Source organism: Pleurodeles waltl, chromosome 11, assembly GCF_031143425.1.
Source record: "Pleurodeles waltl isolate 20211129_DDA chromosome 11, aPleWal1.hap1.20221129, whole genome shotgun sequence".
In the NCBI taxonomy this organism is placed as follows: Eukaryota; Metazoa; Chordata; class Amphibia; order Caudata; family Salamandridae; genus Pleurodeles; species Pleurodeles waltl.
Window position 1 is genome coordinate 899931056 of NC_090450.1, and position 27420 is coordinate 899958475.

Below are 27420 nucleotides of genomic sequence, written 5' to 3' on the forward strand. Positions count from 1 at the left end.
TCCAAGTCCTCCTAGTATGCTTCTGTGAGACGATGGGTGCCCAGTTGGAGGGAGACTTTAACAACTTTTCCCCCACTAGCCGTCCATTACATTGAACAAATGGGTCTTGCAGATCATTCAGAGGGGCTGCTCCCTCCCTTTCCAATCTTTGCCTCCACCTATACCACCAACACAAGAATGGCTGGCAGAGTATGATTTGTTTTTGAATCTAGAGCAAGTTACGGCTCTCTTGGGCCAGAGAGCTATTGGGAGGGTTCTGTTGTCAGAAGTAGGCAGTGGTTGTTATTCCCGCTACTTTCTGATTCCCAAAAAGAATAAGGGTCTTTGCCCTATTGTAGACCTCCAGACCTTCGATCAATTCCACAAAAAGGAGAAATTCAAGATGCTCACTCTAGCTCGAGTCTTGTCTTTCCTAGACCAAGAAGACTGGATGGTGGCGCTAGACGTGCAGGATATGTATGTCCACGGGCGTTACCTGCGGTTGAAGGTCAGCCACAAGCACTTTCAATTCACCATACTCCCTTTTGGACTTGCTAGCACCCTTTGGGTGTTCACCTAGGTGATGGGTTGGTCACTGCTGATCTGCGAAGATTAGGAGTGTCAGTCTTCCCCTATCTCAATGACTGGCTGTTGAAGTCGGGTTAACTCAGGCTCTCGCCTCCCACCTCTAGCCTACGGCAGACCTCCTGAATTCTCTGGAGTTCAGTATAAACGTTCTGAAGTCACACCTGACACCTTCTCAGATGCTCCCTTTCATCTGAGCAGTTCTGGACACAGTGCGGTTTCGGGCTTATCCTCCCAATCAGCGAGTCCGGGATGTTCAGGCTTGTGATATCTATGTTTCAGCCTCTGTCCTGAATTTCGATGAGAATAACCCTGAGGCTGCTAGATCTTATGACCTTTCGCATCCTTCTGGTGAATCATGCCAGATGGCATATGCAGGCTCTGCTGTGGGACCTGAAGTTCCAGTGGGCGCAACATCAGGGGAATCTCTCAGACATGGTCTGGATCTCGGCAGGAAAAGCAAAAGACCTGTAGTGGTGGCTAAAGAATTGCAATTGGATCAAAGGCAGACTTCTCTCCTTTCCTTAACCAGATTGCATAGTGATGACAGGTGCGTCACTACTGGGATGTGTAGGCGATCTGGGAGAGGTGGAAATCACAAGTCTCTGGTCACTATGAAAATTTGGACTCCACATTAACTTGCTGGATCTCTGAGTGATCAGATTGTCATTGAAAGCATTTCTACCTTCTATGAAGGGGAAAATAGTGCAGGTGTTCACGGACATCAGTCCTGCATGTGGTACTGCAACAAGCAGGGCGGGTGGGGTCTTGGGCCCCTTGTAAAGAGTACCTGTGTCCCTGGACATGGCTGTAACAGCCAGGCATAACCCTAGTGGTTCAACACCTTGCAGGTTCTCTGAACACCAGGGTGAACAAACTCAGCCGTTGGTACCTAGCAGATCACAAGTGCCATCTACATTGAGAGGTGGTGCAAGGACTTTTTCAGCAGTGGGGGAGAGCCTTAGTTAGATCTGTTAGCCTCGAAAGATAACACGCAATGTCAGCTGTATTGCGTGTTGGAGTTTCTAAGGCGGCAAACGCTCAGCGACACTTTTCATCTTGATTGGAGTTCAGGCATCCTGTATGCCTTTCCGCCCATTTTACTTCTGCCCAGAGTTCTCAAGACGATACAGAACGATACAGACTGAAGTCATCCTTGTGGCTCCGGTCTGGGAATAGAGTCTGGTATCCCAAACTTCTGAAAATGAACATCAATCCTCCGATCAGCCTGCCCCTTCTGTTGCAGCAGCAGGGGAGGGTCCTCCACCAGATCCTGTCAACTCTCTGCCTCCTTGCATGGAGATTGAGCGACGACAGTTGATAGTTGTAGGAAGCTGGGTTTGGGTTACAGTGCCGCTCACTTTTTGCCTGTTTTTTTTAATGCCTTTTTGGCTGTAGTGCATTGGGTTCCTGCTAACCAGGTCCACAGTGCCAGTGTTCCTTCCCCAAAACAAGACAACTGGGCACTTGATCATCAAGTGACCAGGCCCTTTAGCACCTCTCCAAGTCCCTAGTAAATGGTACCATTCTTACCTAGGGTATGGGTGCTGAAGAGGGGCACCCAAGAGCCGCAGCACAACTTCTGCCACTGTAAGGGACTCAGCACTTCCCTTATGCAGATTGCCATTGCAGACTGCGTGACAAGTTGCTCTCAAAAAGTGAAACCCTGACGTGCCATGATCCCTAAAACACTGCCTGTCATACTTGTAAGTCACCCCTACAGCAGGCGTTACAGCACTAACGTAGGGTGCCTTATTTTACATGTGCAGGCATATCTGCAAGAGCAAATATGTCCCTGCTGTCTTTGTCGATTCTTCGACATAGTAAGTGTGCAGTGAAGCCATTTTAAATACTTGTGCTGGACACTGGTCAATAAAAGTTCCTCAGCCTCATGATGGCTTCACTGAAACTAGGGATGTTTGGTATCAAACATCTTTGATTAATAAACCCTCACTGATTTCAGGGATGGATTTATTAATACATGCACCAACAGGGCACATTAGAGGTGTTCCCTGAAAACAACCAACGCTGGTAAGCTTACTGACCAGTTCTGGGCCAGTCTGCCACCAGCAGAGAAGAATCTGGCACCCCAGGGTGAGAGCCTTTGCTCTCTGGAGGTCAGAAACAAAAGCCTGTCCGGACTTGGGTGTGGAACACCCCACCCCACAGGATGGCCTGTATTCCAAGGCAGGGATCTTCAAAGAAGCCTACTGCCTTTAGTATGCAGAACTGGGCTTCCTCAGAGGAAAATGCCAATACCGCTGCCTCAAGGCCCATCTGGCACCTGGACAGGAGAAAAAATTAGCAATGCAGAAGGCGTGTCACATTTCCAGACTGGGAACACCCTTCGGGGGACCAACCTGAAGCGGACATGACTTGGGAAATTCCGCCATCATGTGTTCCTTTAGAAACTCTGGACATGGTGATACCCACTCCCCACAGGAAGTGGTCATCTAGGAGGTGTAGTGACCCCAAGGGTAATTAGCCCATTGTCTACTACCCTTCACTCCCCTAAACACCCCCTAAATTGAGTATTTAGGGGACCCCCGATACCTTGACCTCAGTTCTTTGCTGTACATATAAGGAGGAGTAGACAAAGAGCCTTCTGAACCCGAGAACCGATGAGCACAACTAACTTGGCGCTAACCCTGCTGGTCTGTCTGCTGCACCTGACCCTGGAGGAGCAACTTAGCTGTCCTGCCTCTGCAGCCTTCAAGAAACTAGGACAGCTGCCAGTGCTTCACAGATTGCCAGGAAGAACTCCCTTAGAGTAGAAGAGCTGCTCCCCTGCATCCAGAGGCACCCTAGCAACAACTGTGAGGACTGGGACCACCAAATCCAGATGCCGGACAGTAACGCTGCACCTGAGCCACCTAGCCCAAGCTGAAGTGGGCCGACAGTATTAGCGTGGTCCCCAGGCCCTCCAGAGACAGAGCCCACACTGAGATAGACCACTGTGGACTTCGAGAAGGTGTCAGCAGCCTCCCTCCCCTCCCGCCCCCCCGCCACACTTCTGCAAATGTGAGTGATCAGGAGACACAGACCCAATGCCTCAGGACACCTCTGCTCGTGTCTGCCCCGGACAGAGGAGGAGTGAACTAAGGGTGACCCCACATCTCCCAATCTTGTGAGATCTGAGTCCACTAGTTGGCTAGTTCCGACTGGGCCCCCAGTCCACATCTGCAGACTGCTTCTGCAGGTCCCCTGCAACCGTGAGGAATCCCAGCACCGGACCAGATGCCAGAAGACACCTCTGCAAAGGAGGAGAGAACTGATGGTGTCCCAACGTGCCCGAGGACCTCAAGGGTCGAGCTCCCCTGTCGGTTCCCCTGGACTGACCTTCCTTTCCATCCCTGCAGCAGCTTTGTCTCCTGACCGTTCCCAATTGAAGTGAATGGGACACCCAACGGCGTAACATACCTCTGCACATGGACGCACCAGAGCCTCCCAAGGTGACCTGTTGGTGTGGCCTTGGACCTTGCCCCATACACACCTAAAGGCCTGGAGAACAGTCCCGTAAGTTGCTATGAAGTGTCAAAATGCAGTACATGTTTTCCCCCATAGGATAACATTACCACACCCAAAAATGTCACTGTCCGCTTTTAACAACTGTTAAAATCAATATCTCAAAGTGCTCGCCTGAATCCTGTGATCTGGGAATCAAAATTATATAAAAGTATGTGTTATTTTTATAAATTGGTGTCGGTTTTCATTATTAACAGTGTCTCACTGCGTGAGTGTGTGCCTTACATGCTTAGCACTACACCCTGATATGCCAAACTGCTCGACCACACTACTCAAAAAGAGAGCATTTGGGATGTCATTTATGCCTCTGTGATACCTCTGGCAATTGCTTGGCCTCTTTTTGACATGGTTAGCCCTCACTTTTTGCCTGATTTATGATGTAGCCTAGAAATGGTAGTGCACAGGGCCCCTGCTAACCAGATTCCCTGGGCCAGAGCTGTTTCCCTAAAACTGTTGTGATGCATTGGTACAATGGGATACACCTTTTAGTACCACTGTACGTCCCTAGTAAAAGGCACTTGGGTAAATAGGGCATGGGGTACTATGGGTAGGCCCCTGAGGGCAGCAGCACTGATTGTGCCACCCTCTAGGGCCATGCATCTAGATGCCCCCAGCACTGCCATTGCAGGCTGTGTGTTCTGGTGCAAACCTAGAACACAAACTCGACATGGCACAATGCCTGTGTGCCCTGTCCACTGCATACACTATGGGTAAGACACCTCTCTGGAAGGCCTTCCAGCCCTAAGGCAAGGTGCACCATATCATATGCGAGGGCATAGCTCCATGAGCAATATTCCCCCACTGTGTCCTTGCCAAACCTGGGACATAGTGAGTGAAGAGAGCAGCCATTTTAATACATATTCTGGGCCCTGGTCAATACGTGTTTCCCAGCTACATGATGGCCGATCTGAGCCCTGGGTTGTTTGGTATCAAACAACTCAGAATGATAAATCCAAACTGGTACCAGTATTGGATTTATTCCTAAATGTACTCAGGGGTCATCTTAGATTTGCCCCCTGCAAAAACTAATGACCCTGGCGTGGTTGCTGACTGGTTCTATAAAGCCTGCCACCTCCAGGCACCCAATCTACACACCTTGGGTGAGAGATCCTTCTCTCTTGTTTGTAGAACAAATCCCTTCCTGGGTGGAGGTGCCAATCCTACCTCCCTCACGAATGTGCACTGCCCTGGTGGCTAGCTTCAAAGGGCTAACCACCTTTGAAACTCGACCCCCAGACCTGCTACTAGCAGGAGTTGTTTACGCCCATGCAAATCCCTACTTTTGGCAGGAGCAACGGTGGGAAACTCAAAAGAAGAGTTGGAGGAGTGGCCCCATCTGGCATGCACCACTCCTAAGGTGCTGCCTATGAGGTGGGCACCCTCCATCTTGGATGGAAGGAAAATAGCCAATCAGGGATAGGGAAGTGGTCACTGTACTGGGTGTATTCACCCAAAGGTAGGTGACCCATTGGTCACTACTAGGTTCCCCCTAAAGCGCCCACTAAATTCGGTATTTAGTGGGCACCCCTAGACCAAGAAATTAGATTCAATGGACAAGACTAGCACCAGACGATCTAAGGCATGAGAACTGTGGACATGCTGCCACAAAGAAAAGGTGCCACACCCTGCCAGCTGAACCCAGGACCCGACAGTTGCCGCTGAGGAGTTGCTGGACTACTGAAAAAACTCCAAAGAACCCCACAGGACCTCCAGGCTTTGAAAATTGACATATAACACCCTCCAGAGTGGAGGTACTACTCTACAACAGCAAGAATCCAGCAAGCCAGTAAGGTTCACTTCACTGATCAGCCTCAGACTCCCGAACCAGAAGTCGCAGATTGACCCGACTACACACCAATGACCGCGAGGGAAAACCCTATAAGTGTGGTGGCATTGTGCCCTCCAGTGGTCAGACCGTACCAATACCAATATTGGTCAGCTGACGTCGGACACCAAGAAAACCAGCCCGCTTGGAGCTGAAAAAGGGCCAGGAGGAAGCCCCAGTTGAAGGACTTAAGGTACACCCTGGACCTCCTGCCAGAGTGCACCCGTTGTCCTGCAAACGACCCTTGATCCAACTTCCTCCTGCTTCAAAGGGCATCTTTGCGCACAGCTCCTGGCTCATCGATCGTAAACCAACTGAACGATTTTATATGTAATATATGTATTTTTAAAGGTGACTTTCCATTTATTCCTATAGTGCATAATTACGCAGAAAAATAATATTTTTATCAAATTTCAAAAAATCATCTCAGAAAGTACTGAACCAATTTTGATAATCTTGGTCTTAATTACATAAAAATCTGAAGTATGTTTATAAATTGGTCTCAAGTTATTCCTTTGAGTGTGTGAGTTGCAAGATGGATACCATGGGTACAGCAAATGCTTTACACTTCTCCAAGATTGGCCTAATTGCTCGACCAAGCTACCTCAAAGATTAGAGCATTTAGGTGATCTAGTTTTTACCCCTGTAAACCAACGTGTGGTTGCCAGAACCCCTACACAGTGTGTCTAGCATTGAACACTTCATAGAGGGCCAGCTTCCTACAGCACTGTGTACCTCATTTTGGTCCACTGTAAAAAGAGTCAGCTACCTTTTGCACTTCCTTGTGGAATATGCCTGCAGATAGCAAAATTTTGTAAAATATTTACAGAAACGTCTATCAATCCTTTTTCTGCCTCTCTTTCTGATATTATTCTCTTTATCGTTACCCCTGCCCAGCAGGTCACTGTTCTAGGCACTCTTAAGGGCTATCTTTCTGCTCTGTCCGCTTTCCTGCAGCTGCCTGACCAACCCTCTTTATTTAAGTTCCCACTTGTAAATAGATTTCTCAAAGGTCTTGTACATATGTTTCCCCTTTGCCCTTTATCATGCCTCAGTGGTATCTAAACTTAGTTTTTTCCAACCTTATTTGTGCTCCCTTTGACTCGTTGCACAGTTGTCACCCCAGGCTGCTTACCATCAAGACAGCCTTTTTAGTGGCGATAGCTTCTGCCTGGAGGGTGAGTGAGCTGCAGGTTTTGTCATCCAAGCTTCCCTATCTATCTGTGTTTCCAGGCAAAGTGGTGCTTCGCAGCAGGGCCTCTTTCCTTCCGAAAGTGGTGACCCTATTTCATTTGGGACAGTCTGTCACTCTGCCCAGCTTTTACACTCTTCCACATCCCTCTAAAGAAATGTGACTCCACCATCTAGACGTAAAAAGAGTGTTGTTGCTCTACCTTAACTGCACAAGTGTTCCAGGTGGACGACCAAGTCTTTGTGGGCAATGTAGGTGCTAAAAAAAGGTCAAGCAGTACAGAAACTAACCATTTCGTGGTGGGTCATTCTCTGTATCAAGATCTGCTATACCCTGGCTAAAAAGCAGGCTCTGAGGACTTACAGGCTTATTCTATTAGGGGAAAAGCTGCAACCACTGCATTAGCACGTGGAGTCCCAGTCCTGGGCATCCGTCAGGCAGCAACATGGCCATCGCTGCAAACGTTTTCCAAACACAATTACCTGGACAGTCAGGTCTGCAGGGATTGGCATTTTGCCCGTTCTTTTCTGCAGGACGACTTAGTATAGAATATTTGTCCAGAGCTTGCCGCCAGAATGGTATGGCTTGGGTATCTAATCAAAGGTAAGTAATCTGCAGCTGGAAGTCTCTTTCAGATGAACAAGTTACTTACCTTCAGGAACGCATTATCTGGCAGAGACTATATCTAACTTGTTCTTTAATACACCAACAGCAGAATCTTTTCCATTTCACTATATGAGACGTATTTTTGGTAAAAGCCCTTGACTGTACCAGGATTGATTTGCATTCTAGTGATATATTCAAAGATCCAAATTCATTGTTGTGAGGTGCCATGCTGAAAATTTAGATATTTTATTTGAGGATGCAAGATGTTGTTGTGAAAGCAGGTTCTCCATTGGTTGAAATTTGAGAGTTCTGTGTACCACTACTGTGTCGGCCATGCTGGGGCTATGAGAATGATGTCATGGCTCCTTCTTCATGAGTATCACAATGGGAATAAAGGGAAAGCGAGGAAATCAATAGGGGAACATTCCTATCCATCCACTTCCTCAAGATCCCCCCACTCTTCTTGGGATGGATGCGTTGTCCTTATAAAGCAAGTTTGATTTGCCTTGAAAGAGTCCTGGAGAGGTATTTACTTTCTTTCCCCACAATGACAGCATTTTCTTCATCGTGGGGGGTGACATCGATGATGTCAAAAGAACTGCACACCTGCATCCATTGTGCATCCAATTGATTCTGCCATGGTCTCGTGCAGGCAACATTTTGTTATCAATCAAATGCATGAAGATGGCATTCCCAGCATTGTCTTGAACATTCTTACTAAAACTGATTTTTCTTTTTACAAGGGAGGTGGCCTTCACCATTCTCCTTTGAACACTTCATGCACACGTTTACTCCTTTGCAACCATGGTATCCAGAATGGCTCCTAGGAATACCAGTGATTGGGATGGTTACATGGAGGATTTGTCTGCCTTCAATCTCAGCCCCAGAGACTAAAAGAGCTGCTGACAGGCCATGGTGGACTTTTTTGCTGAGAGAAACGTTAGGCCCTTGATCAACCGGTTGTCTGGGTAGGGGAATAATTTGTGTACCAATTTTCTTAAGGCAGCAGCCACTGGGATTATGCACTTGGTGAAAGCCCTAGGAGCTGATCTCAGGTCAAACGGGAAAAACTTGAACTGATTATGGCACCTTGCCACCTCAAAACTCAGAAATTGGTGATGCTTCATGTGGATGGGAATGTGAAAGTATGCATCCAAGAGATGGAGAAACGTCATGAAATCGCCTTTGTTTTACCAGCAATAGGATTTTTTTGTTGCAAACAGAGCATTCTTAACTGTTGTTTCTGTATATACTTGTTAAGCTGCCGGAGATCCAAGACCTGTCTTCATTTCCCAGATCTTTTCCTGATGAGGAAGAAGTTTGAATAGAAACCCTTTCTATACTGCTACAAATGAACTTCCTCTAAAGCTCCCTTTGAGAGAAGTAGATCTATCTTATGCTTTAAGAGAGTGAGAGACTGATATTTTCTCTTGTGAAGAGGATGATTGGGAGGCTTTTAAACAAATTCAGGGTGTAACCATGATGCACCATGTCTAACACCCATCTGTCCAAAGAGATGCTCGCCCATTGATTGTAAAAGGCATAGAGATAGTGGATTAACTGTTGGTCCTGGAGTGGAGAGGTGACAGGAGCTTGAGAATTGTCACTTTGTTTTAGGGATACCCTGGGATTTTCCTTCAGCTGAAGATCGTCCTTGTGTTGGTTGTCTTGAGTACGCAGAAGTGGTGGCTGTAGGAAGCTGGCCTGGTGTATTGTGAGCACCTATGGTGTTATCACCTTATACCAGGTAATCCCTATAGGTAGCTGTGGATGAGCAGCCAAGACTTATCCAGGAGACATGCAAAGCTTATGCAATAACACTATAGGACCTTCAAAGGAAGGGGGGGCAAGTCCAGTTTGTGATGGAGTGTCCAGTTGTGGCAGGAGCTGCTACCCACCCTTCTATGGATGCAGGACCAGGTTGACGGTGAAGACCTTGAGTCAGCTATGCAGCACAGGAGCCGAGGAAGAGTTCTGGAAGTGATGTAGTCAATGTCTCACATCGGAAGAAGAGTTGCAGTCCGCCGGTGGTGTGGAAAAAAACACCATCAAGCCTTGGAAAAGGCAGGCAGGAGTTGCTGAAGAAGAGTTGCGGAGCTGCTGTGGACCAGGAAGGTCTGAGGGGACTCAACCAGAGGAGGAGAGTTCCAGGTGATCCTCAGCAGAGAGGAGAGCCAGAAGTTGAGGATGCAGCCCCAAAGGCAACTCACAGGCAGCAGGCACAGGAGTAGCAGTGAAGCCCACTCAGCACAAGTGGAGAGGAGTCATGTCACTGGAGCAGCAGGGAGGAGACTGTGCTTTGCAGGGAAGAGTGCTGGAGGCCGGGGCTACACAGAGCCTGAAGATCCCTTGGAAGGAGAGCCAACAAACCTTGGTAGCTGCACCAACTGCAGCGACTAGCGGCTGCATGCATCTGCTCTTCTCCGGGGCTGCGTGGATCTTGCATCACAGGTGGTGGTCTGGAGTGGTCCCCTTGGTTCCCCTCTACCAGCTGTCCAACTTGGGAGATAAGCTCTTGCCTCTCCTTGCAGGACAGTACCCCTGTGCACTGTGACTCTTGCAGCTACCAAGGCTTGTTGGCTCTCCTTCCAAAGGATCTACAGACTCTCCGGTCCCCAGCACTTCTTTGTGCCAAGCACTGTCTCCTCTACTGTTCCAGTGACATGGGACTCCTCTTCAGGTGTGCTGAGTAGGCCCCTCTGCGACTGCTGGGCCTGCTGCCATTGAGTTCTCTGTGGGGGCTGCCTCCACTTCTTGTGACTCTCCTGACTGCTAAGGGTCATCCTGGACTCCCCTCCTTGGGCCGAGTCCCCTGGGTCTGCCTTGCCGGTCCTCTTCAGCCTTGCAGCTTGTTGTATTCTTTTACATTTGCCAATGCTTGTTGGTGTTTTCCCAGCACCACTGACGAACTGCAACCCGATGGACAACATGGGACACCACCTGCATCGCTTCAGGAACTCCTTTTCACCTCCTGTGCTGCACTGCTGGCTTCCTACAGGTACCCCAACGTTTTGCCTGATGTCAGTGTGCTTAGTCTGTTTTCACTGGAATCCTGCTAACCAGGACCCCAGTGATTGTGCTCTGAAATTTAGTTGATTTGGTACGTCTTACACCCCACAATTGGCATACTGTTGTACCCCTATAAGTCACTTGTATATGGTACTTAGGTACCCAGGACATTGGTACACCAGGGGTCCCCCATGGGCTGCAGCATGTATTATGCCACCCATGGAAGCCCATGCAAACTGTTTGCAGGCCTGCCACTTCCAGCCTGCGTGAAAAGGCTCATGCACCCGTTCACTGCTGGTCACTACACCAGGTCAGCTCCTCTCCCTTGGAAATAGGTGTTACTGGTCTGGGAGGGGTATCCTCCCCATGCCACTGGTTTGCTTTGAAGAGCACATTTGGTGCCCTCCTTGCATAATCTGGTTTGTGCCAGTCCAGGGACACCTGGTCCCCGCTCTGGAGCGAAACTGCACAAAGCAAAAGGGGGGGGGGGGAGGATGTAACCAGACCCCCTCCAGATAGCCACATCATTCTACTGTCTTGGAAAAAGAGATGTAGAGATGTAGGGGGCCAGGGTCCCAGGTACAACCAGCCATTTGTTGGGAACTCCCCGAATTCCACCAGGAGCAAGGTGATTGTATGGTTGTAGCTGGGCATGCTACAAAGAAGGAGGGGGCACCTAATAACAGGTGGCACAGGGGGACTTGGGGACAAGTCCGAGAGCTCCAAAATGGGGGCTTGGTCAAAAGGGGCGTTAGAGCAAAGGGGGGGGGAGTCACAGCTGGTTCTTCGCGACCCGGGCTGGTCAACTCGGGTTAAGAGTGGATATGATGGCGGCTGGGCTTTGTGCACAAAAGGGTTGCGGTTGGGGTTAACCAGCTGGCAGGGGAAAAATCAGGGCAGCTGGGCCACTCACAAGGGGGGTCTCAGTGTTGCTGACATCCTTCCACGGCTGCTTCGTCCTGGTACAGTGAGAATCCCGACTGGACTCACTGTTGTTGCTCAGTGCAGAGTGTCTGGTACCCCAGGGAATGGTTTTGCACAGCTCCGGTGGGTTCTTCTATTGTCACACTTGGTGTGGGGACAGTTCTGATCCTCCAGAGCATGGGTACCTCCTCCTGGTCAACCTCCCCCTGGTCATATGCGGTGTTAATCGGGGTCTGGGAGCTGCAAGGCAGTGGACCGGACTCTGCTCTTTGGTGCCTGCGGTTGCAGGGAAGTAGCTCCTCTACCCCAAGGGAGACTGGCAGTGGTTTATGAAGTGCTGGGAGGCTACCATAGGGTTTGGTACTTTTCCAGTTTGCAGGACAAGTCACTCTGTTGCAATTGTCGCGGGCAGGCAGGGTTTCACACCAAAATATTGTCAGCTCTTCTGGTGTTCTCGCCAGGCAGTGGCTCTTCTTTATCCTTCTTCTCTTGATCAGTCGAATCTGAGTTCTTGGGTTCAGGGATGCCACCTAAATAGTCAATTTAGGGGTGTTCAAGGGAGTGCCGGGTAGCAGCCAATTGGATGCCTACCTGCAGTGTGACTACACCCTCATGTGACCACTTACATTGGGAAGTGGGCATAACCCTGACCCTATAATACTAATTCCATTCCAAACAAGATGGAGGAATTTAAAAAGTGGTGTCCACATCAGCTGGTCCACCTTAGAGTGGGCCTGGCATGAGGTGGGCACATCTCCTAAACTTTAATTTTCCCACCTGTCTTTCTGCCAAACAGTGGGGTCAGGACGGGGGGGTTGGTCATCTTCCCCATCTGGAGAGACCTGGGTCAAGTTACAACGGCTGCTTGGCCTTTCAAGCTTCCTGCCCTGGAATGTCCATCCTGCCTGGAAGAGGTGATGACACCTCTGCCCAGAGCAGGCTTTTGTTCCTGGCCTTCAAGACCTCTGGCTTTCACCTCAGGAGATCCGAAATCTGGCTAGATTGGCTGTAGTGCTTGACTAGCAGTTGAGTAGGTTTTCAGGGGGCTCCTCTAAGGTGCACTCTGCGTGCATGTCTGAATAAATCCGAAGCTGGTATCAGCCCTGATTTATCAAGACAAGGTGTTTGATACCAAACACATTGGGTTTGGTGAAGCCATTATGTGACTGAGTCTCTCATGTTGTTTAAATGGCTTCCCGGCTCACTTGCAATGCTCAGCAGTGGGGCGGAGCATCACAGAGCCATATCCACTCTTGCATATACGGCCACGCAGTAAGTGCACTGCACCCTGCTTTTGGGCTCTTAGGCCTGCATAAGGGTTGACTTAGATATACTTAGCTGCAGTGATGGGAGCATGGCACACCAATGGTGTGCCATGTCGTGTTTTCTCCTGGCTTGCACCAGGGCATGCAGACAGCAATGGCAGCTGTGTGCTTATCATTTGTGTGTGTGGGGGGGAATCCCTGAGGGTGACACAATCTGTGCTGTAGCCCTTAAGGACGTTCTCCTCTACCGAGTCCCTAGGTACCAGGGGTACCACTTACTAGGGACTTACACGGGTAGAGGAGTGTGCCAATTGCACATCATGTTACCGATTTCTGGGAAAAGAGCACTGGGGGCCTGTTTAGCAGAAACCTGGTGCACCACAATCGAAAAACCTCAGCCCAGTGGCAAAAAGTGTGGGGGGGTGGGCATGTCAAAAAGGGGCACTTTCCTACATGGATACAGTGCAGTTTCGGGCCTATCCCCTCTGACCTGATGCATTGACATACACATAGGCATCCACGTTTCAACGAGGAGGTTGCACGTTAGGAGAGGACCTCCCTACAGCAGGGCCCAGTGGACCGTTGCGAAAAGAGTTTATGGAGGGGCCCTGTTCGCTCCCTCAGCTCTGCCTGACAACCTCTGCTGTGGACATCAGTTACTGCTTTAGATACGGTGGGCGTTGTGTGGTCGGCTACTGCTGTGATTTCTGGCACCTGAGTGACCCGTCAGCTTGGCTGCATTCTGGAGGTGTTTTTGTGAGCAGTGGGAACTGCCTAGGGATCCAGGTTAGAGTGGAGAGAGGGTGAGGCAGCAGCACATAAGTGCTCCTCTGCAGGGTTGAGGGCTACGGTGGGCAGAGGTGGCCTGCCTAGGTGATGGTGTGGCTTGCACGCTGTGGCCCTCCCCTGCTCTTATATCTGCTCCCCTTTCTTTTTACTCCACTTGTCCCTTTTTCTTTGATTGCCTTTATTAACCTGCACACTGCATATGGTGCATATGTTGATTAACAGCCGATGGCCAGGAAAAGCCAGGAGCGAGGTGAAGGTAACATTGGGAGCCAGGTTGACCTGTATGCCTGGAGGTCACTAAATCCCACAGAAGGAGATGAGGTGCGTGTGCCGCAACCTCCCAAAGTATCTTGCCTCTCTTCCTTGCCCGCTCCTTTGTTCTCCCTGCTGTGTGTGGTGTACCTGGTGTGCTCTTCAGTTGTGGCCCTGTGCAAGTGGTGTCCTCTCCCTCACACTGTAGAGGCAGGTCCAGTTGGTTTGGGATAGGGTGCTGCAGCGGGGTGGCCGGCAGAGTGAGCACTAACTGGCATAAGTGTGATGTGGTGCACTCGGGATACGGGGGGTAGAGAAGAGACTGAGGTTGTGTTTGCTATGGGGTTCGGCAGGCGGCCCAGGTGCAGCTCGTGGGGACCAGTTGGGGACCAGTCAGAGTTTGAAGGCAGGTGAGCGAAGCTAGGTGAATTTTTGCAGTTATTTGCATCTTCATAAATTTTTACTTTAACATCTGTTTGGCTCTGGAAGCTGAATTATCATCAAGGTAGCCTGTAGGAGATTGTCTTGATAGTCTAGAAGAATGACATTAAGGAAATTACCCTCCAGTCATCTGATTGCTATATCTAACTCTACTTAAAAAAAAAAAATCCATCTGCTGAAGGAAGACTCAGTTGTCTCATATGAAGTCATCCCTCAATTGTGAGCTTCTTTTCAATGAGTGGTAATGAGGATGAAAAGAAAGATGACCACTGGCATGCACCAAGTAGCTGACACCATTTTCGATTCTTCATTGCTTCTCTGGGCTTCTTCATGCCAGGAGGTTCCAATTGGTCAGCATTCACATTCACACTCTTCGGCTCAGTTAATTCCGTTCTGCCAATCCCCTAGTGCAGTGAAAGTAGTTGAAGCAGTTGCAGCAGCGGCCACAAACAAGGGAAGTGTTCCCTGTAGGGATATTGGGATGGATCTTGTGGACGCTGAAATAGTGGGTCCTGTTTCCAAAAGCCATATTGAACGGATCTCGGTAAGTGGCACATATGGCACTCAGGGGTTGGTTTTTAGTTCTGTTCAGGTGAAACATTTGGGATCACGGGCAAGATGAGTCATTAAAACATGCCTCTCATGGAAAACTTTAATGAATCCTATTGTGATGAGCTTAAAGGGGAGCCTGGTGTGCTGATGGATTTTACTTTGCCAGACATTGATGTTTTTAATGATACGAACTGCAGAGGGACGCACGTTGAACATTTGATACCACCTGTTGATTTAGTGGGGAGCAAGGTTCAGCCATGTTTGCCTAGTCACCCTTCTTTACCTGCTTTGTATAGTAGTACGCCCTCTTTGAGGGTCTTGTCATCTATTTTAGTGAATTAAATGAATTGTGATTCATTTTTGTCCTCTGGGGCTCAAGGGTTTTTGTAGCCATTTAATCTGGAAGGAGAAGGGGGTAAATGGGGGAAATGCCTCATGTTTTGAATAAAAAAAGTGTTATCTTCCTTCTTAGCTTTATTTCGAAAGATCAGTTTCTATTTCGATAATGTATTGGAGGTGCTGTCGCCAATCCTTTTGGGGACACAGCACCTACCTCCCCTGATTTATGTTCAGTGCAGGGACTGAATTCAAAAGAGGCGAAATCACAGGCCACCCAAGTTAATCTAGTGACTAATGGTGTGCTAAAAGATTCCAATGTCCCTTCCCTTGGGGGAATCAAATGGAGAAATCAGCGTTAAACAAGGCGAGGATGATGTGTATTCCTTAAAATGTTTATTTCATGAGTATAATCAGGACGAGCATGGGGTTCAAGAAACTGAGAAATCCCTACCTGCTTTTCTGATTTGTAATAAGAACATCACTTCTCTCCTTCCCCTTATGCTCAATCTTCTGATGTTCTTCCCAAAGTTTCCTCTAATTGGGACCCCCAGGGGGTGGGGAATCACCATTGTGGACTCCAGGGAAAGACCTTCAAGGTTAGGAAGAAAAAGAAACACCGGATTATGAAATGCAGGTCAAAAAAAAAAAGGTTTGCAATTGTTTCTGAGGAGTTTGTCTCCTCTGATCGGTTAATAAATACTGAAATATTGAATGAGGTATCCCTTGGCCATCCAACAAACACTGAATTACTGAATAATGTGCCTCCACATCTAGGTGTGGCTTCTGATTCTGTAGTCCTTTTCATCGTAGTATTGTATCAGAGGCGTTGAACTCTATTATTTCTCTCCAGAAAAAGGGGTAATTTTTCAATAATGGGGTAATTACTAATGAATGGCAGGATGGGTATAGCTGAGGCTTGTTAAAATGGTGGAAAAGGGAATACAGTGGTGAATTGCGATCCTCTAGGGGTTGGTGTGGGGTCTAGGGGCTGCCAAGGGGAGGGGTGGAGTCCAGAGAAGCCTTCATTAGTTTCCTCTTCTGGGGGTAATGCCTATACAGGATGCACTTAAATCGGTTGGTACTCTGTCGGGAGACCCAACCATTTTTTTTCCCCACATCACTGGCCCCTCAGTTTGGATATGAGGCAAGGCCTGGTAGTCTTCCAAGGGGTTCCGAAATAGGATCTACTCTGATTGTATTGGATTTTGTCTTTGTTTGATCGAATTATTTTGGGAAAAGAGGAATTTATGTCCTTCTAGTTGAGTCCATTAATGTGACTAATTGTGATAGTCCTATGTTGGACCCACATGGTGCCTCCTTAGATGTGAAACAGAGGAGTGAGTCTCTTAATCTGAAGGACATTACTGTATCTGTAGGCAAAGGCATGGGGAGGAGAGTGACAAGTGATGCAGAGGAGAAGGATTCCAGTGCTTGGGGTCCGGTGGAGGAAGATGAGTTATCTAGTTGGAGTTTAATGGGGCTAACAACATCACAAAGCTTCCCGTTTGGTGGAGGTAATCTTCTGGATGAGTTATTGTCTTGGAATATGGCAGGCCTAGGTCAGTCGAATTCGAAATTGAATTTCGTAGTGCAGTCTATGCCTCTGATTATTTGCCTCCAAGAAACCTGGGCCTGTTCTGATTTTAAGTATGATAAATATTTTGTTTACTCTTGTGCAGCAAAACCCTCTTTAAAAGGCCAGGCTATTGGAAGAATAGCTATTCTACTTTGTAGTGAAATCAATAGGAACCCAAAGGTATTTGTTCATTCTTCAAATGTTTGCCTTTATGTAAAATTAGCTGTGACTAATACCAAGGGTGGATTATCATCTTACTTGCTGGCAAATGTATACATTCCCCCTGGCAATTCTCATGATAACCTCGTTGATTCTATGTTTTAATTTGTATGTAGCATTAGTCTCCTGGAGGAATGTTCTTTAGTTATTATTGTAGGGGACTTCAATGCTAAAGTTTTACATTCTGCCTGTATGACTTTTTGGTAATACAGAAATGGATGAGTCTTGCTGTATTCCAGAGCCAGTTTTGTTTGAAAACCTGGACAAATTTGATCAGATGGGCAGGGTCTCTGTTTCTTGGAAAGTTTGACATTGTATGAATTTATCTTCTTAAATGATAGATTCCCTGAAGTCTCACCTACTTCTTATAACTTTCATGCTGCGCGTGGTGAATCTTTAATTGACTCCATGGTGGTATCCCATCAAATGTTGAGAGTCTGTTCTCAATTGGAGATTTTGGGGACTGACTTAAGTAATCACAATGTACTTTCAGTATCTTTAGATTTAGAGCTGAAGGTTCTTGATACCTGGAATTCCAGTAAAGATAATGTAGCTTACAATAAGTTGGCGCACCTTTTGGTCAAGAAACAACATAAAAAGTCTGGGCCATAGTAGCACAATTTCTAGTTTGGGTCCCTATGACTCTTCTTCAAAGAACCCTATTTCCTGGTTTGAAAAGCTGTTTTTTCATTGTTTGGGAAGTAAAGATAGAACTTTAGTTAAACGTTCTAAAACCATCATTAAGACCTCCTGGGCCATAAACAATGTGAATCATGAAATAAACTCTCTTGTTAAGAAGCAATTCAAATCTCCTTTGATCGCGAGGCAGAGGGAAATTAATTGCCTTAAGCTCAAAAGAAAAAGATTGAAGGTGGCAGAATGCAGAAAGGAGGAGGACAGGAAATGGATTAATTTGAGGGAAGCTGCCATCTCCTTCAATTCACGTAAATATGGGGCTTTAATGGCCGAAAACTGCGATTCAAGGGTTACTGCTGAGACTATCCCTATATCTGATGATGAGTGGACTCCGTATATCTCACAATTATACGCCTGTAATCTAAGGTAGTGGTGGGCAGTTTGTGCCTAGTGTTGAAGTTGATTTGATGGAATTATATGACCTGCCATCTGGCAAGGATATTGAGGGATTCATTAAGAGTGCAAGAAACGTAGGGGCTATGGGCCTGGCGAGCTTCCGATATCAGTTATTAAGTGCTTCTTTATGAGCTGCTTTTTTATGTCTTTTGCTTCAGTACTGTTACTGTCTGGTGACATTCCCTCATCTTCGAAGGAAAGTATCATTGTACTTTTATATATATAAAAAAGGACCAAAGGCCTCACCTGCCAGTCATAGACAAATTGCCATCCTGGATGCATCTGGCAATTGTGTTCTGTAATAATCATATTCCTGCTGAGCAGGCTGGTTTTCATAAAAATAGTGATACTCTTGCTCATATTACTGTCCTTCAAACCCTAATTAAAAAGTACCCTTTGACTGGGGGCTACGGTGTTCGACCGGGTTGACCGAGGGACGCTGTGGAGGAAATTGTCTACATCAGGGATGCCTGCTCACTTTTTGAGGCAAATCATTGCCTTTCACTGCATGTGGATACAAATCCTGTGAGAAAGGGGACCAAGGCTTGTCAAGTAGAGTGGAGATGCATAATAGTTTAAAGCAGAGTTGCCTGCTTGCCCCTCTACCTTTTTTCACTTTATGTTCAGGATCTGCCTCGGAGAGTAGGTCAGATAAAGGGGAATCCACCAAAGTTAAGTCAAATGTGTACTGGTTGCCTCAGATGACGTTATTTTACTGACCTTAACCCTAGTAGGCCTTCAAAGGCGTATGTGTGCTGAACAAATGCTGAAGAGCATTTAAAAAAAATATATATCATTTATAAGGTTTATGCATGTGAAATGATGAATGAGCTGCAGTGATCCTTTTTTGAGAAAGTAGAGGGGTGCATATTGTGCCAAATTTCTAATCTGAATTCTGTGGTCTCTTGTCTGTCCTTCGACTTGAAGTTTGTGCAGTCTTTTACATCTGTGCTAGCTATGGCAGCTGTCCTGGGAGACAGTGAAATGGGTTTCATTGAAGCTGTATTAGGACTTCACATTTTCCATAGTTTGAAGGGAAGAAGTGCACTTTATTCTAAATATTAAAGCTTTGGAATGTTAGGGGTTTCTCTCTCCCAAAACCTTTTTTTTTTTTTTTTAAACCTGACACAAAAAATGTTTGCACACTTTGAGTAAGAAGAGAGGTATTTTGCAATGTTGGCAGTACGTTAGGAATGAGCTTCTAATTGAAAGTAGGTTCTGTTAAAAAAAATATATATACATAGTATGGAATCTACCACATGAAATAAGGAGAATTATTCTGTTAAAATTAGATTTGCCCCCATTACCAGTTATTACAGGAACATGGGAAGGCATACCGAACGGTGAGAGGTTATGTGATCTTTGCCTGTCTCATGTTCAAGACCTAAGTTGTGCTTTTTGTATGTCCAGCCCTTCATTCTGCACATCGTCACTTTTTGAGACAGATCTCTCTGAAATATAATATAACTTCGTCATTGTTTGTTTGCCCCGCCAACTGAAATGGGTTGTGCAAAGATTACATGTTTTTCAAGTTTGTATGTATATGAGTATTTACTCACCTTTCTGGTACCTTATTTGTAGTGCAGATGATAACAATCACTGGTATGCAAATTTAATCTTTATTACTTTTCAAATGTAATATGTTAAAGTAGGATGCTCAGTAGTTATTATGGTACTATTATTGCACTTTATTGTTTGAGTGGGCAGATCAGCTTATTTGATGCTTGCTGCTATTTGCACGGTTGGCACTTTATTTTCTGTCTTGCACTTTTCAATCTTGTGCATTTTAATATTGAGTGTACTGTTTTTGAGCATTGAATGTAATCACTTGAATAGCATGTTTTGCACATTTGCACTCTCTAGTCTTTTGCACTCACAATAGTGTACTGTATTCAGCACTGACATTGTGCATTTGATTTCAGTAAGCCTCTGCATTGTTTTAACGATGGAATTTAGTATTGGAATCACTATGATGTGTTGAATATAAGGATGTATTATTGTATTTTTTATGTGGATCTCTGTTGAGTTCCAAAATATAATATAGTATTAAACTGGAATAAGAAATAATTGGGCTTATCTTCATGATCAGCAAGTCCAGGATATGCAGGCTATGATACCGATGTTTTAGCCTCTGTCCTATGTTTTGGTGAGGATGACTCTGAGGCTGCTGGGCCTCGTGGCCTCCTGCATACTGCTTGTGAATCATTCAAGATGGCTTATGTGGGCACTCCAGTGGGCGCAGCATCTGGGGAATCTCTCCAACAAGGTCCAGGTCTTGGAAGAACCTACAAAAGTGGTGGTTGACGAACTGCGATTGGGTCAAAGGCAGACTCCTCTCTCTTCAACAACCAGATTTCACAGTGGTGACAGATGCGTCACTCCTCGGATGGGGTGACCATCTGGGAGAGGTGGAGATCAGAGGAGTCTGGTCTCTGGCGGAATCTGAACTCCACCACATCAACTTGCTGGAGCTCTGAGCGCTCCCACTGACATTGAAGGCATTGTTTCCCTCTGTCAAGGGGAGGATAGTGCAGGTGTTCAGGGACCACACCAAAGCCATGTGGTACTGCAACATGTGGGGTGGGATCGTGGACCCTTTGTCGAGAGGACCTGTGTCCTTAGACAAGGCTGGAACAGGAGGGCATACCTCTGTTGGTTCAACACCTGGCAGGTTCTCTGAATGCCAGGGCAGATGAACTCAGCTGTCGATGCCTAGCGGCTTATGAGTGACCTTCTCCATTTGGAGGTGGCACATGATTCTTTCAGCCGTGGGGAGAGCCTTGATTAGATCTGTTCGCCTTAGAAGAGAACGTGCAATATCAGCAGTTTTGCACATTGGAGTTGGCAAGTCGGCTATCACTCAAGATGCTTTTTGTCTTCAGTGGAAGTCAGACCTCCTGTACGCCTTTCCACCCATACCACAGTGGGAAAACAAAAATGTCTTGGAAACCATAAATCATAATTGTCACGCATACCTTTTGTGACAGAAAGCACAGTTTAAAGTCACAATTTCACTGTATTCTTGCTCATGTCAAAACATATACTATTGTACAAAGTCCAAGTACTAAATGTGCAATAAATAGTTGTTTACTAAATAGATGTTTTTGTTTTCCCACTACACTGTTTTCTTACTTTCGTTTGCCACAAGTATAGAGGTTTATTGCATGTTTTCCATAGACTTCATTGTGATTCTATGCAGTATTTAAATGGATAGTCCTTTTATCTAAGGGACCCTTGTTCAATTATAAAATGTAAATGATTTAAGGCAACAGTGATCAGTGACATATTTGCCCTGTTTACACTTTTTGGAATTCCTAATAGGTCGCAAATAGAACTACCTACCAAATATTATTGAGGAATGTCTTAGTTTTGGACCCACTGGGAATAGAAAAAATCACAGGGGTGGTGGCCGTGTCTGTGATTGCTTTTAAATAAAGCATTTTTTTTTTTTAATGCAGTCTGTTTTCCTTAAAAGTGAACAGGATGGGTTTGAAAAGCAAAAATTAAAACTTTTCTTTTATTTTTTTTAAGAGTAGCCAGTGGTCCGTGGGGCCTGCTCTCAGAAAAAATATATATTTTTCATTCTCAAACAGGAAGGGGTCCTACCCCTTTCCATTTGCGAATGGCTTACCTATAACTTCGAGTTGGTGGTAAAATGCAAATGTTTTGCAGCTGCATTTCAGTCGCAAAACATTCGTACATACCAATGGGAATAGGTATTTAGAAGGGATTCCCCCAAACACGCTACTTCCAAATACCTACCTGCAAACCCAAATTGTGATTCAGTAACAGGTTACCAAATCACATTTTGGCCTTGGTACGTACAAAATAGCATTTCAGCATTTGCAGACACCCCGATTCAAGTAATTTGTGTAGATCCTCTTGGACTCCATTAGTGATAGAAATACAAATGCCCAATGAGTTTTGATTGCCTCTCATTCCGTGCGCACATCTAATGGACAGTAATTGACTGCCTCAGGATCCCTTTGGATGCTGCATATTGTATTCTTTCTGCCTTCATTCTGTAATTTAAGATTCCTGTCAAGGGTTTTGTCCTAGCTCAAGGCCATGATGAGAAGATTATAGTCTGAAATTGTTTACTGAGGCTCTCTAGGTGTAGAGAATTGTCTCTAATATTGATAGGAAAAGCTGAAACCTGATGCACCCTTTCACCTGTGAAAACATTGAAATGTTTTTCAGGGCTGCTGCTTTGCTGAACTAGCAGTCCAAGAATAATTTTATTTTTTGCCCTATATTTTCTCAGGTAGACCAACCAGCCTTACATTGTTTCTTTTTAAATAGCCTTACTGCATCCTTGGACCAGTACTCCAAAGATCATACCTGCTCTGTCGATTTGGCTACATGTAGTTGTAGAAGTTCAACATTTCGTCTCAGCTTTTCCAACTAACCTTTGTTTCCTGTGACACTGTCTACTAACATTTTGTGGTCTGCTGTGAGCAATCCCACATCCCAGAATCACTGGATCTGTTTTGTTTTCCAAACCTCCTTTTAAGGTAGTTTGACTCTGTTAAAAACAAAAATAGGAAAGTCCCATGAAAGTTCGAATAAGGTCTTGTTAAGATATTACTCTTTCTTGCCAGAGTACTATTCAGTGAATAGTTAAGGTTTTAAGGGGGCATACATCTTATTTTTTTCACCTAGTAGTTCAGACGTTGTACGTTTCCTTGTTACATTGGACAACATTTCCTGTTTTCTTTTACAGCTTGTAAATCAGTGTCTGAAACAAAGGTGATACCACATGCTTCCCGGCAGCCAGTATTTCTACGTAGCATGTCTGCCCCTTCTGACTTGGAAATGATTGGGAATGAAGACTTTGAATTTACAAGATCTAACCCAAGGTATCTGTTGTTATATACATTTCTGGACTGACTCTCTTAAAAATGTCTTCTGCAGTATTATACCTTTAATTTTTATATAGTTATTCTCTTATCAAATTGCATTAATTACAGGCTTTTTTTTTTATACAGGAGACGCAATGTTACTAGTCACAGAAGTAGCTCTTTTACTCTTCTTCAGTCATTAGCTATTGAAGATAGCCGGGACAAGCCTACCTACAGTGTCTTACTTGGCCAGCTGTTTGCATTTATAGGGACCAATCCTGACCAAGCGGTATGTCAAGCTGACTAAATCCATTAAGACCTCTATTGCAAGCTTCAAAACGTGAGTTTGTTTTTAAATAATGCTATCACTTGCCTTTTTCAGGTATCTAGTAGTAGCTTCCTTTTAGCTGCACAAACAAGATGGCGTCGTGGCAATACAAGGAAGCAGGCATTAGTGCACATGCGAGAGCTGCTGACAGCAGCTGTTCGTGTTGGAGGTGTTACACATCTAGTCGGTCCAGTAACTATGGTACTTCAAGGAGGACCAAGGTAAGTGATCCACTCTAATGTCCCAATATTTATTATGTATATTCCATATCTTCCATTGGTATACCATTGTAACACTGTGCATCTGGACTGCAGAGGTTCTAGGATTTCTTGTAGACTGCATTCTGAATTATAACATAAATTACATTTTGTGATTAGAGAAGTATGTTCGTGTAGTGTCAACTGTGTAGGGTCTTAGAGCCCTGTGGTGTTCATAGTGCAATCATTCTGTAGAGTTTTCCTTGTTATGTTGTGGAGCGAGACTTCTCGAATGGATAATGAACCTGTGAGCAGCTGTGCTTTCTATTTCTAGCCTTTGCTTCTTTCTTGAGAAAAGTGCTAGCTTACATTTTGATGAGTTAGAGGTGAGCTGAAGGCCTGCAGTGATTTGATTGGTGTTTGGTTTGTATGGGGTCAATTTCTGTCCATTGCTTGGCAGAGTTAAATAGGATGTGCATGGTTTCAGAGGTGTAGAAAGTTGTTGTAAAACGAATTGGCTGTTGTTAATAGTGCTGCTATTTCTGGCTGTTCTGTTTTCTGATTTTAAGTTTTGTCTTGACAGTGACAGCATGGGCTTTCACTAGGATATTTGATTGTTGTGATTATGTTGCACGTTTTGCTGCATTACATGAGTGTTAGTGGTGTGTTAACTGGTATGTTTGTGTTCTTGTTTGGTTAAAGTATGTATTCTCACATTTATGGGTATCTAATTCTGGGCAAATGTAGTGTTTTTGAAGCATGACATGTTAATCACTATATGGGTCTTAATGCTGTATTTGTGCATTCAAGCGTAACTCCAGCATTACTTTTGTTCTGCTCCATTATCTAGTTCACTATTGCTGGAGAAAAGTACATTTCCATTGTTTAGTTCTTGTTGCATTGGTTGCTTGCAACTATTGTTATTTGTACTTCTAGAGTAGTAAATTGAGTTTTTGGTATGCTTTTTCATGGGATTTTATTTTATACAAACAGTAGAAGGTAACTGGCTTTTAATAGGACTACAGTAGATACTTTGCATTTTTGAAAATGGTCTTGTGAAGAAAATAGACCAGTAGCTGAAGGAAGGAATATTTTTTGTGAAGTTTGTTATGATTATTTTGTCCTGCTCACTCGATCATATTGATTACTTTTGGACAGCTGAGTTTATTTGCCCAGTTATTTTCATCTCATCCATACAGATAATATCAGCTCAATCTATCTAGCATGAAGTTTACTTGTTTTATTTTACATTTCGGTTTCTAGTGTATATTGAGTTTGTCAGTACTGGACCTTTTTTTACAGTCATCTGTGAATTATTCCCCATTGTCCGGATGGGAGTCCCAGTAGTTCAGACATATCTGTAAACACTATTACCATGACCTTACATAAACAATAGTGTTTATTTAGTAGCATATTTGTCAAATTGAATGCTTCTCATCGTGAACAAATGAAGTGTACTGAGCCTACCAGCTTATCACAGTTTTCTACTGCACAACATTTGTGAGAGAGTCCATCAAAGCTCAGCTCCTCTATCCCAGTTCTGTTTTCTCTTCCGTCCCCTTGATAAATATTTTCCCCGGACTCTTCCTGTACCCTGCTGTTGATGCTTCTTGAAGGACTGTTATTATAAGGTCTTGGTACCCATTAACTGTCTTTCCGTGGTTCAGTCGATCAACGAGACGTCAACCTTGTCCAAATGTTTGGCTTGCAGAAAAAAATGATCCTCACAATTAATGATTATACTGCCTCCATTCATGTTGCAAGTCTAAACATTGTAAAATGCATTAGACCTTCTCTTCATAAACCAGGACAAGCTGAGAACATGATAGTTCTCTGTGCCTTGATGTTTGCCCCCACCCCAGATGATGTCCCCTCTATAGGGGAAATATCGGAGGAGTTCCTTTTGTACACCCTCCAAAAAAGCATGTATATACATGTAAATTGAGTCACAAGCTGGCTTTCTCTAAATCCGATGTACCTGAGAAAGAGCCTCCCGGGAGAAACTGGCCATAGTGTCTGACAAAATTGAAAACATCCTCATCGCTGTCCGAGATGAAACCCAAGCCCTCATCAGTTGCGATCTTGCTGGCCTCTTCACCTGTGGCATTGTTTGTTAGAATACCATGCATAGCTTCCTTATTTCGGAAGGCTACAATAATGGCACTAAATCTGTTGACTTTAGCAACATAAAAGGATGATGGATGACTTGCTGAAACGTTTCAGTCACTCACCCCGTCACAGATCTGGGTTTATTTCATTGTTCTTTTGCTCATCATGCCATCCCAGTTTGGACCCAACCGTATGCAAATCAGTCTTAACCCTTTTCCGCATAGAAACAGTCCAGCCCGAACTGTCAGGCCTGGTCCTTCTTAAACTGGAAACAAGCATCCTGGGACCGGTTTTGGGGCATCACCCCTCCTCAGCCAGGCTAGCTCGAATCCAGTGGCACAGTGTGCAAGGGATCCACATCTGGGCATATCCTGGCCACTTAGGGTGACTTTAGCAACACAAACGGATGATGGACAGAGTCCTGAAACCTTTCAAACACTCACCCGCAGTCAAAGATCTGGGTTTAATCCATAGTTCTTTTGCTCACCATGCCACCCCAGATTGCCCCAGCTATAATCAAATCAGTCTTTACCCTGTTCCCCATGAGAACTGTCCAGCCCAAACTGCCAGGCCCTCCCCGTACTGGAAACAAGCATCATGGGACCGGTTTCGTGTTATCACCGCTCTTCAACCAGGCTAGCTTAAATCCAGTGGCACAGTGGGCTAGGAACCCTCCTCTGGGAATACTCTGGCCATGTAGGGCGACTTTATCAACACAAAAGGATGATGAATGGATTGCTGAAACTTTTCAAACACTCACCCCAGCCACAGATCTGGATTTAATCCATTGTTCTTTTGCTCACCATGCCACAATGTTTCCGGTCCAGGGAGGGCCTGGCCTTGTATTTCAGGCTGGACTGTTCCAGAGCAGGGTCAAGACTGATGTACATATGGCTGGGTCCAAACTGTGTTGGCGTGGTGGTAAAAATAAAAATAAAACAGTCATATCATTGTGACTGGGGTGAATGTTTGCTCTGTTCAGCATTCTGTCCATCATCTGTTCGTTTTGCTTTTGTCACCCTAAGTGGAAAGGGTATGCCCAGACATGGGTACTTTGTTCACTGTGCCACTGGATTCAAGCTAGCCAGGCAGATATGTGGTTATACCCCTAACTGGGAGTGAGTGTTTGAAAGGTTTCAGAACTCCATCCATCATCCTTTGTGTTACTGAATTTGTTGACATCTGCTCAGTCATTGACTGCTCTGTCAGTTACTATCTTGTCAATAGCGCCTGGATCATTTATACCTGCCGCGTTTCTAGGTACCCTGTCAGAGAGACAGCATGCACACCTATCACCTATTTGACCGACCAGCTATTAATGGCAGTGCCATCACCAACAGCCTCTTGAATTACAACTCCTAAGAAGCACCATCAAATCATAATGGATCAAATGCTAGTTGCTTCCTCACTAAACTGGTCAGAGTATTTCTATTGTCAACAAACTTCACCCGATAAGGGTGCTTAGACCCCACCTCCCAAGATCCTTGAAACAGAGGAAAAAGTCAATTGTGACTCAGATGGTACAGCTGAATTTGATATTTCTGAAAGCTTTTATCAACTCCAGGTACATTTTTGCCTTGAAGATAAGGGTGATCATCAGTAAAATGAAGATGTCCGCAGTACCAGGATGATGGAGGGGTTGCTATCACCAATTTTGCCTGTTTGAGGAGGATGATTCCTAGGCCCTTAGATCTCTACACTGGCTCATGGTGCTGAAAATAATTCATCTAAAAGCTTAGGCCTCACATTTCGCATTTAACACAAAAGAGGGACCC

General features: G+C 45.5%; 1 protein-coding gene across 5 annotated transcripts in view; it reads left to right on the forward strand.

The window, feature by feature from the left end:
* The window catches only part of HECTD4 (HECT domain E3 ubiquitin protein ligase 4), a 1724100-nt gene that overhangs the window by 628940 nt on the left and 1067740 nt on the right, over positions 1-27420 (forward strand). For all 5 annotated transcript variants that reach the window (XR_011199486.1, XM_069214810.1, XM_069214812.1 and 2 more), the window contains exons 30-32: positions 22894-23029; positions 23159-23300; positions 23394-23560. Coding sequence is in view for 4 of the 5 variants with exons in the window: in XM_069214810.1 (XP_069070911.1) it covers positions 22894-23029; positions 23159-23300; positions 23394-23560 (445 nt within the window). In the remaining variant the exon portion in view is untranslated. The remainder of the gene's footprint in view (positions 1-22893; positions 23030-23158; positions 23301-23393; positions 23561-27420) is intronic.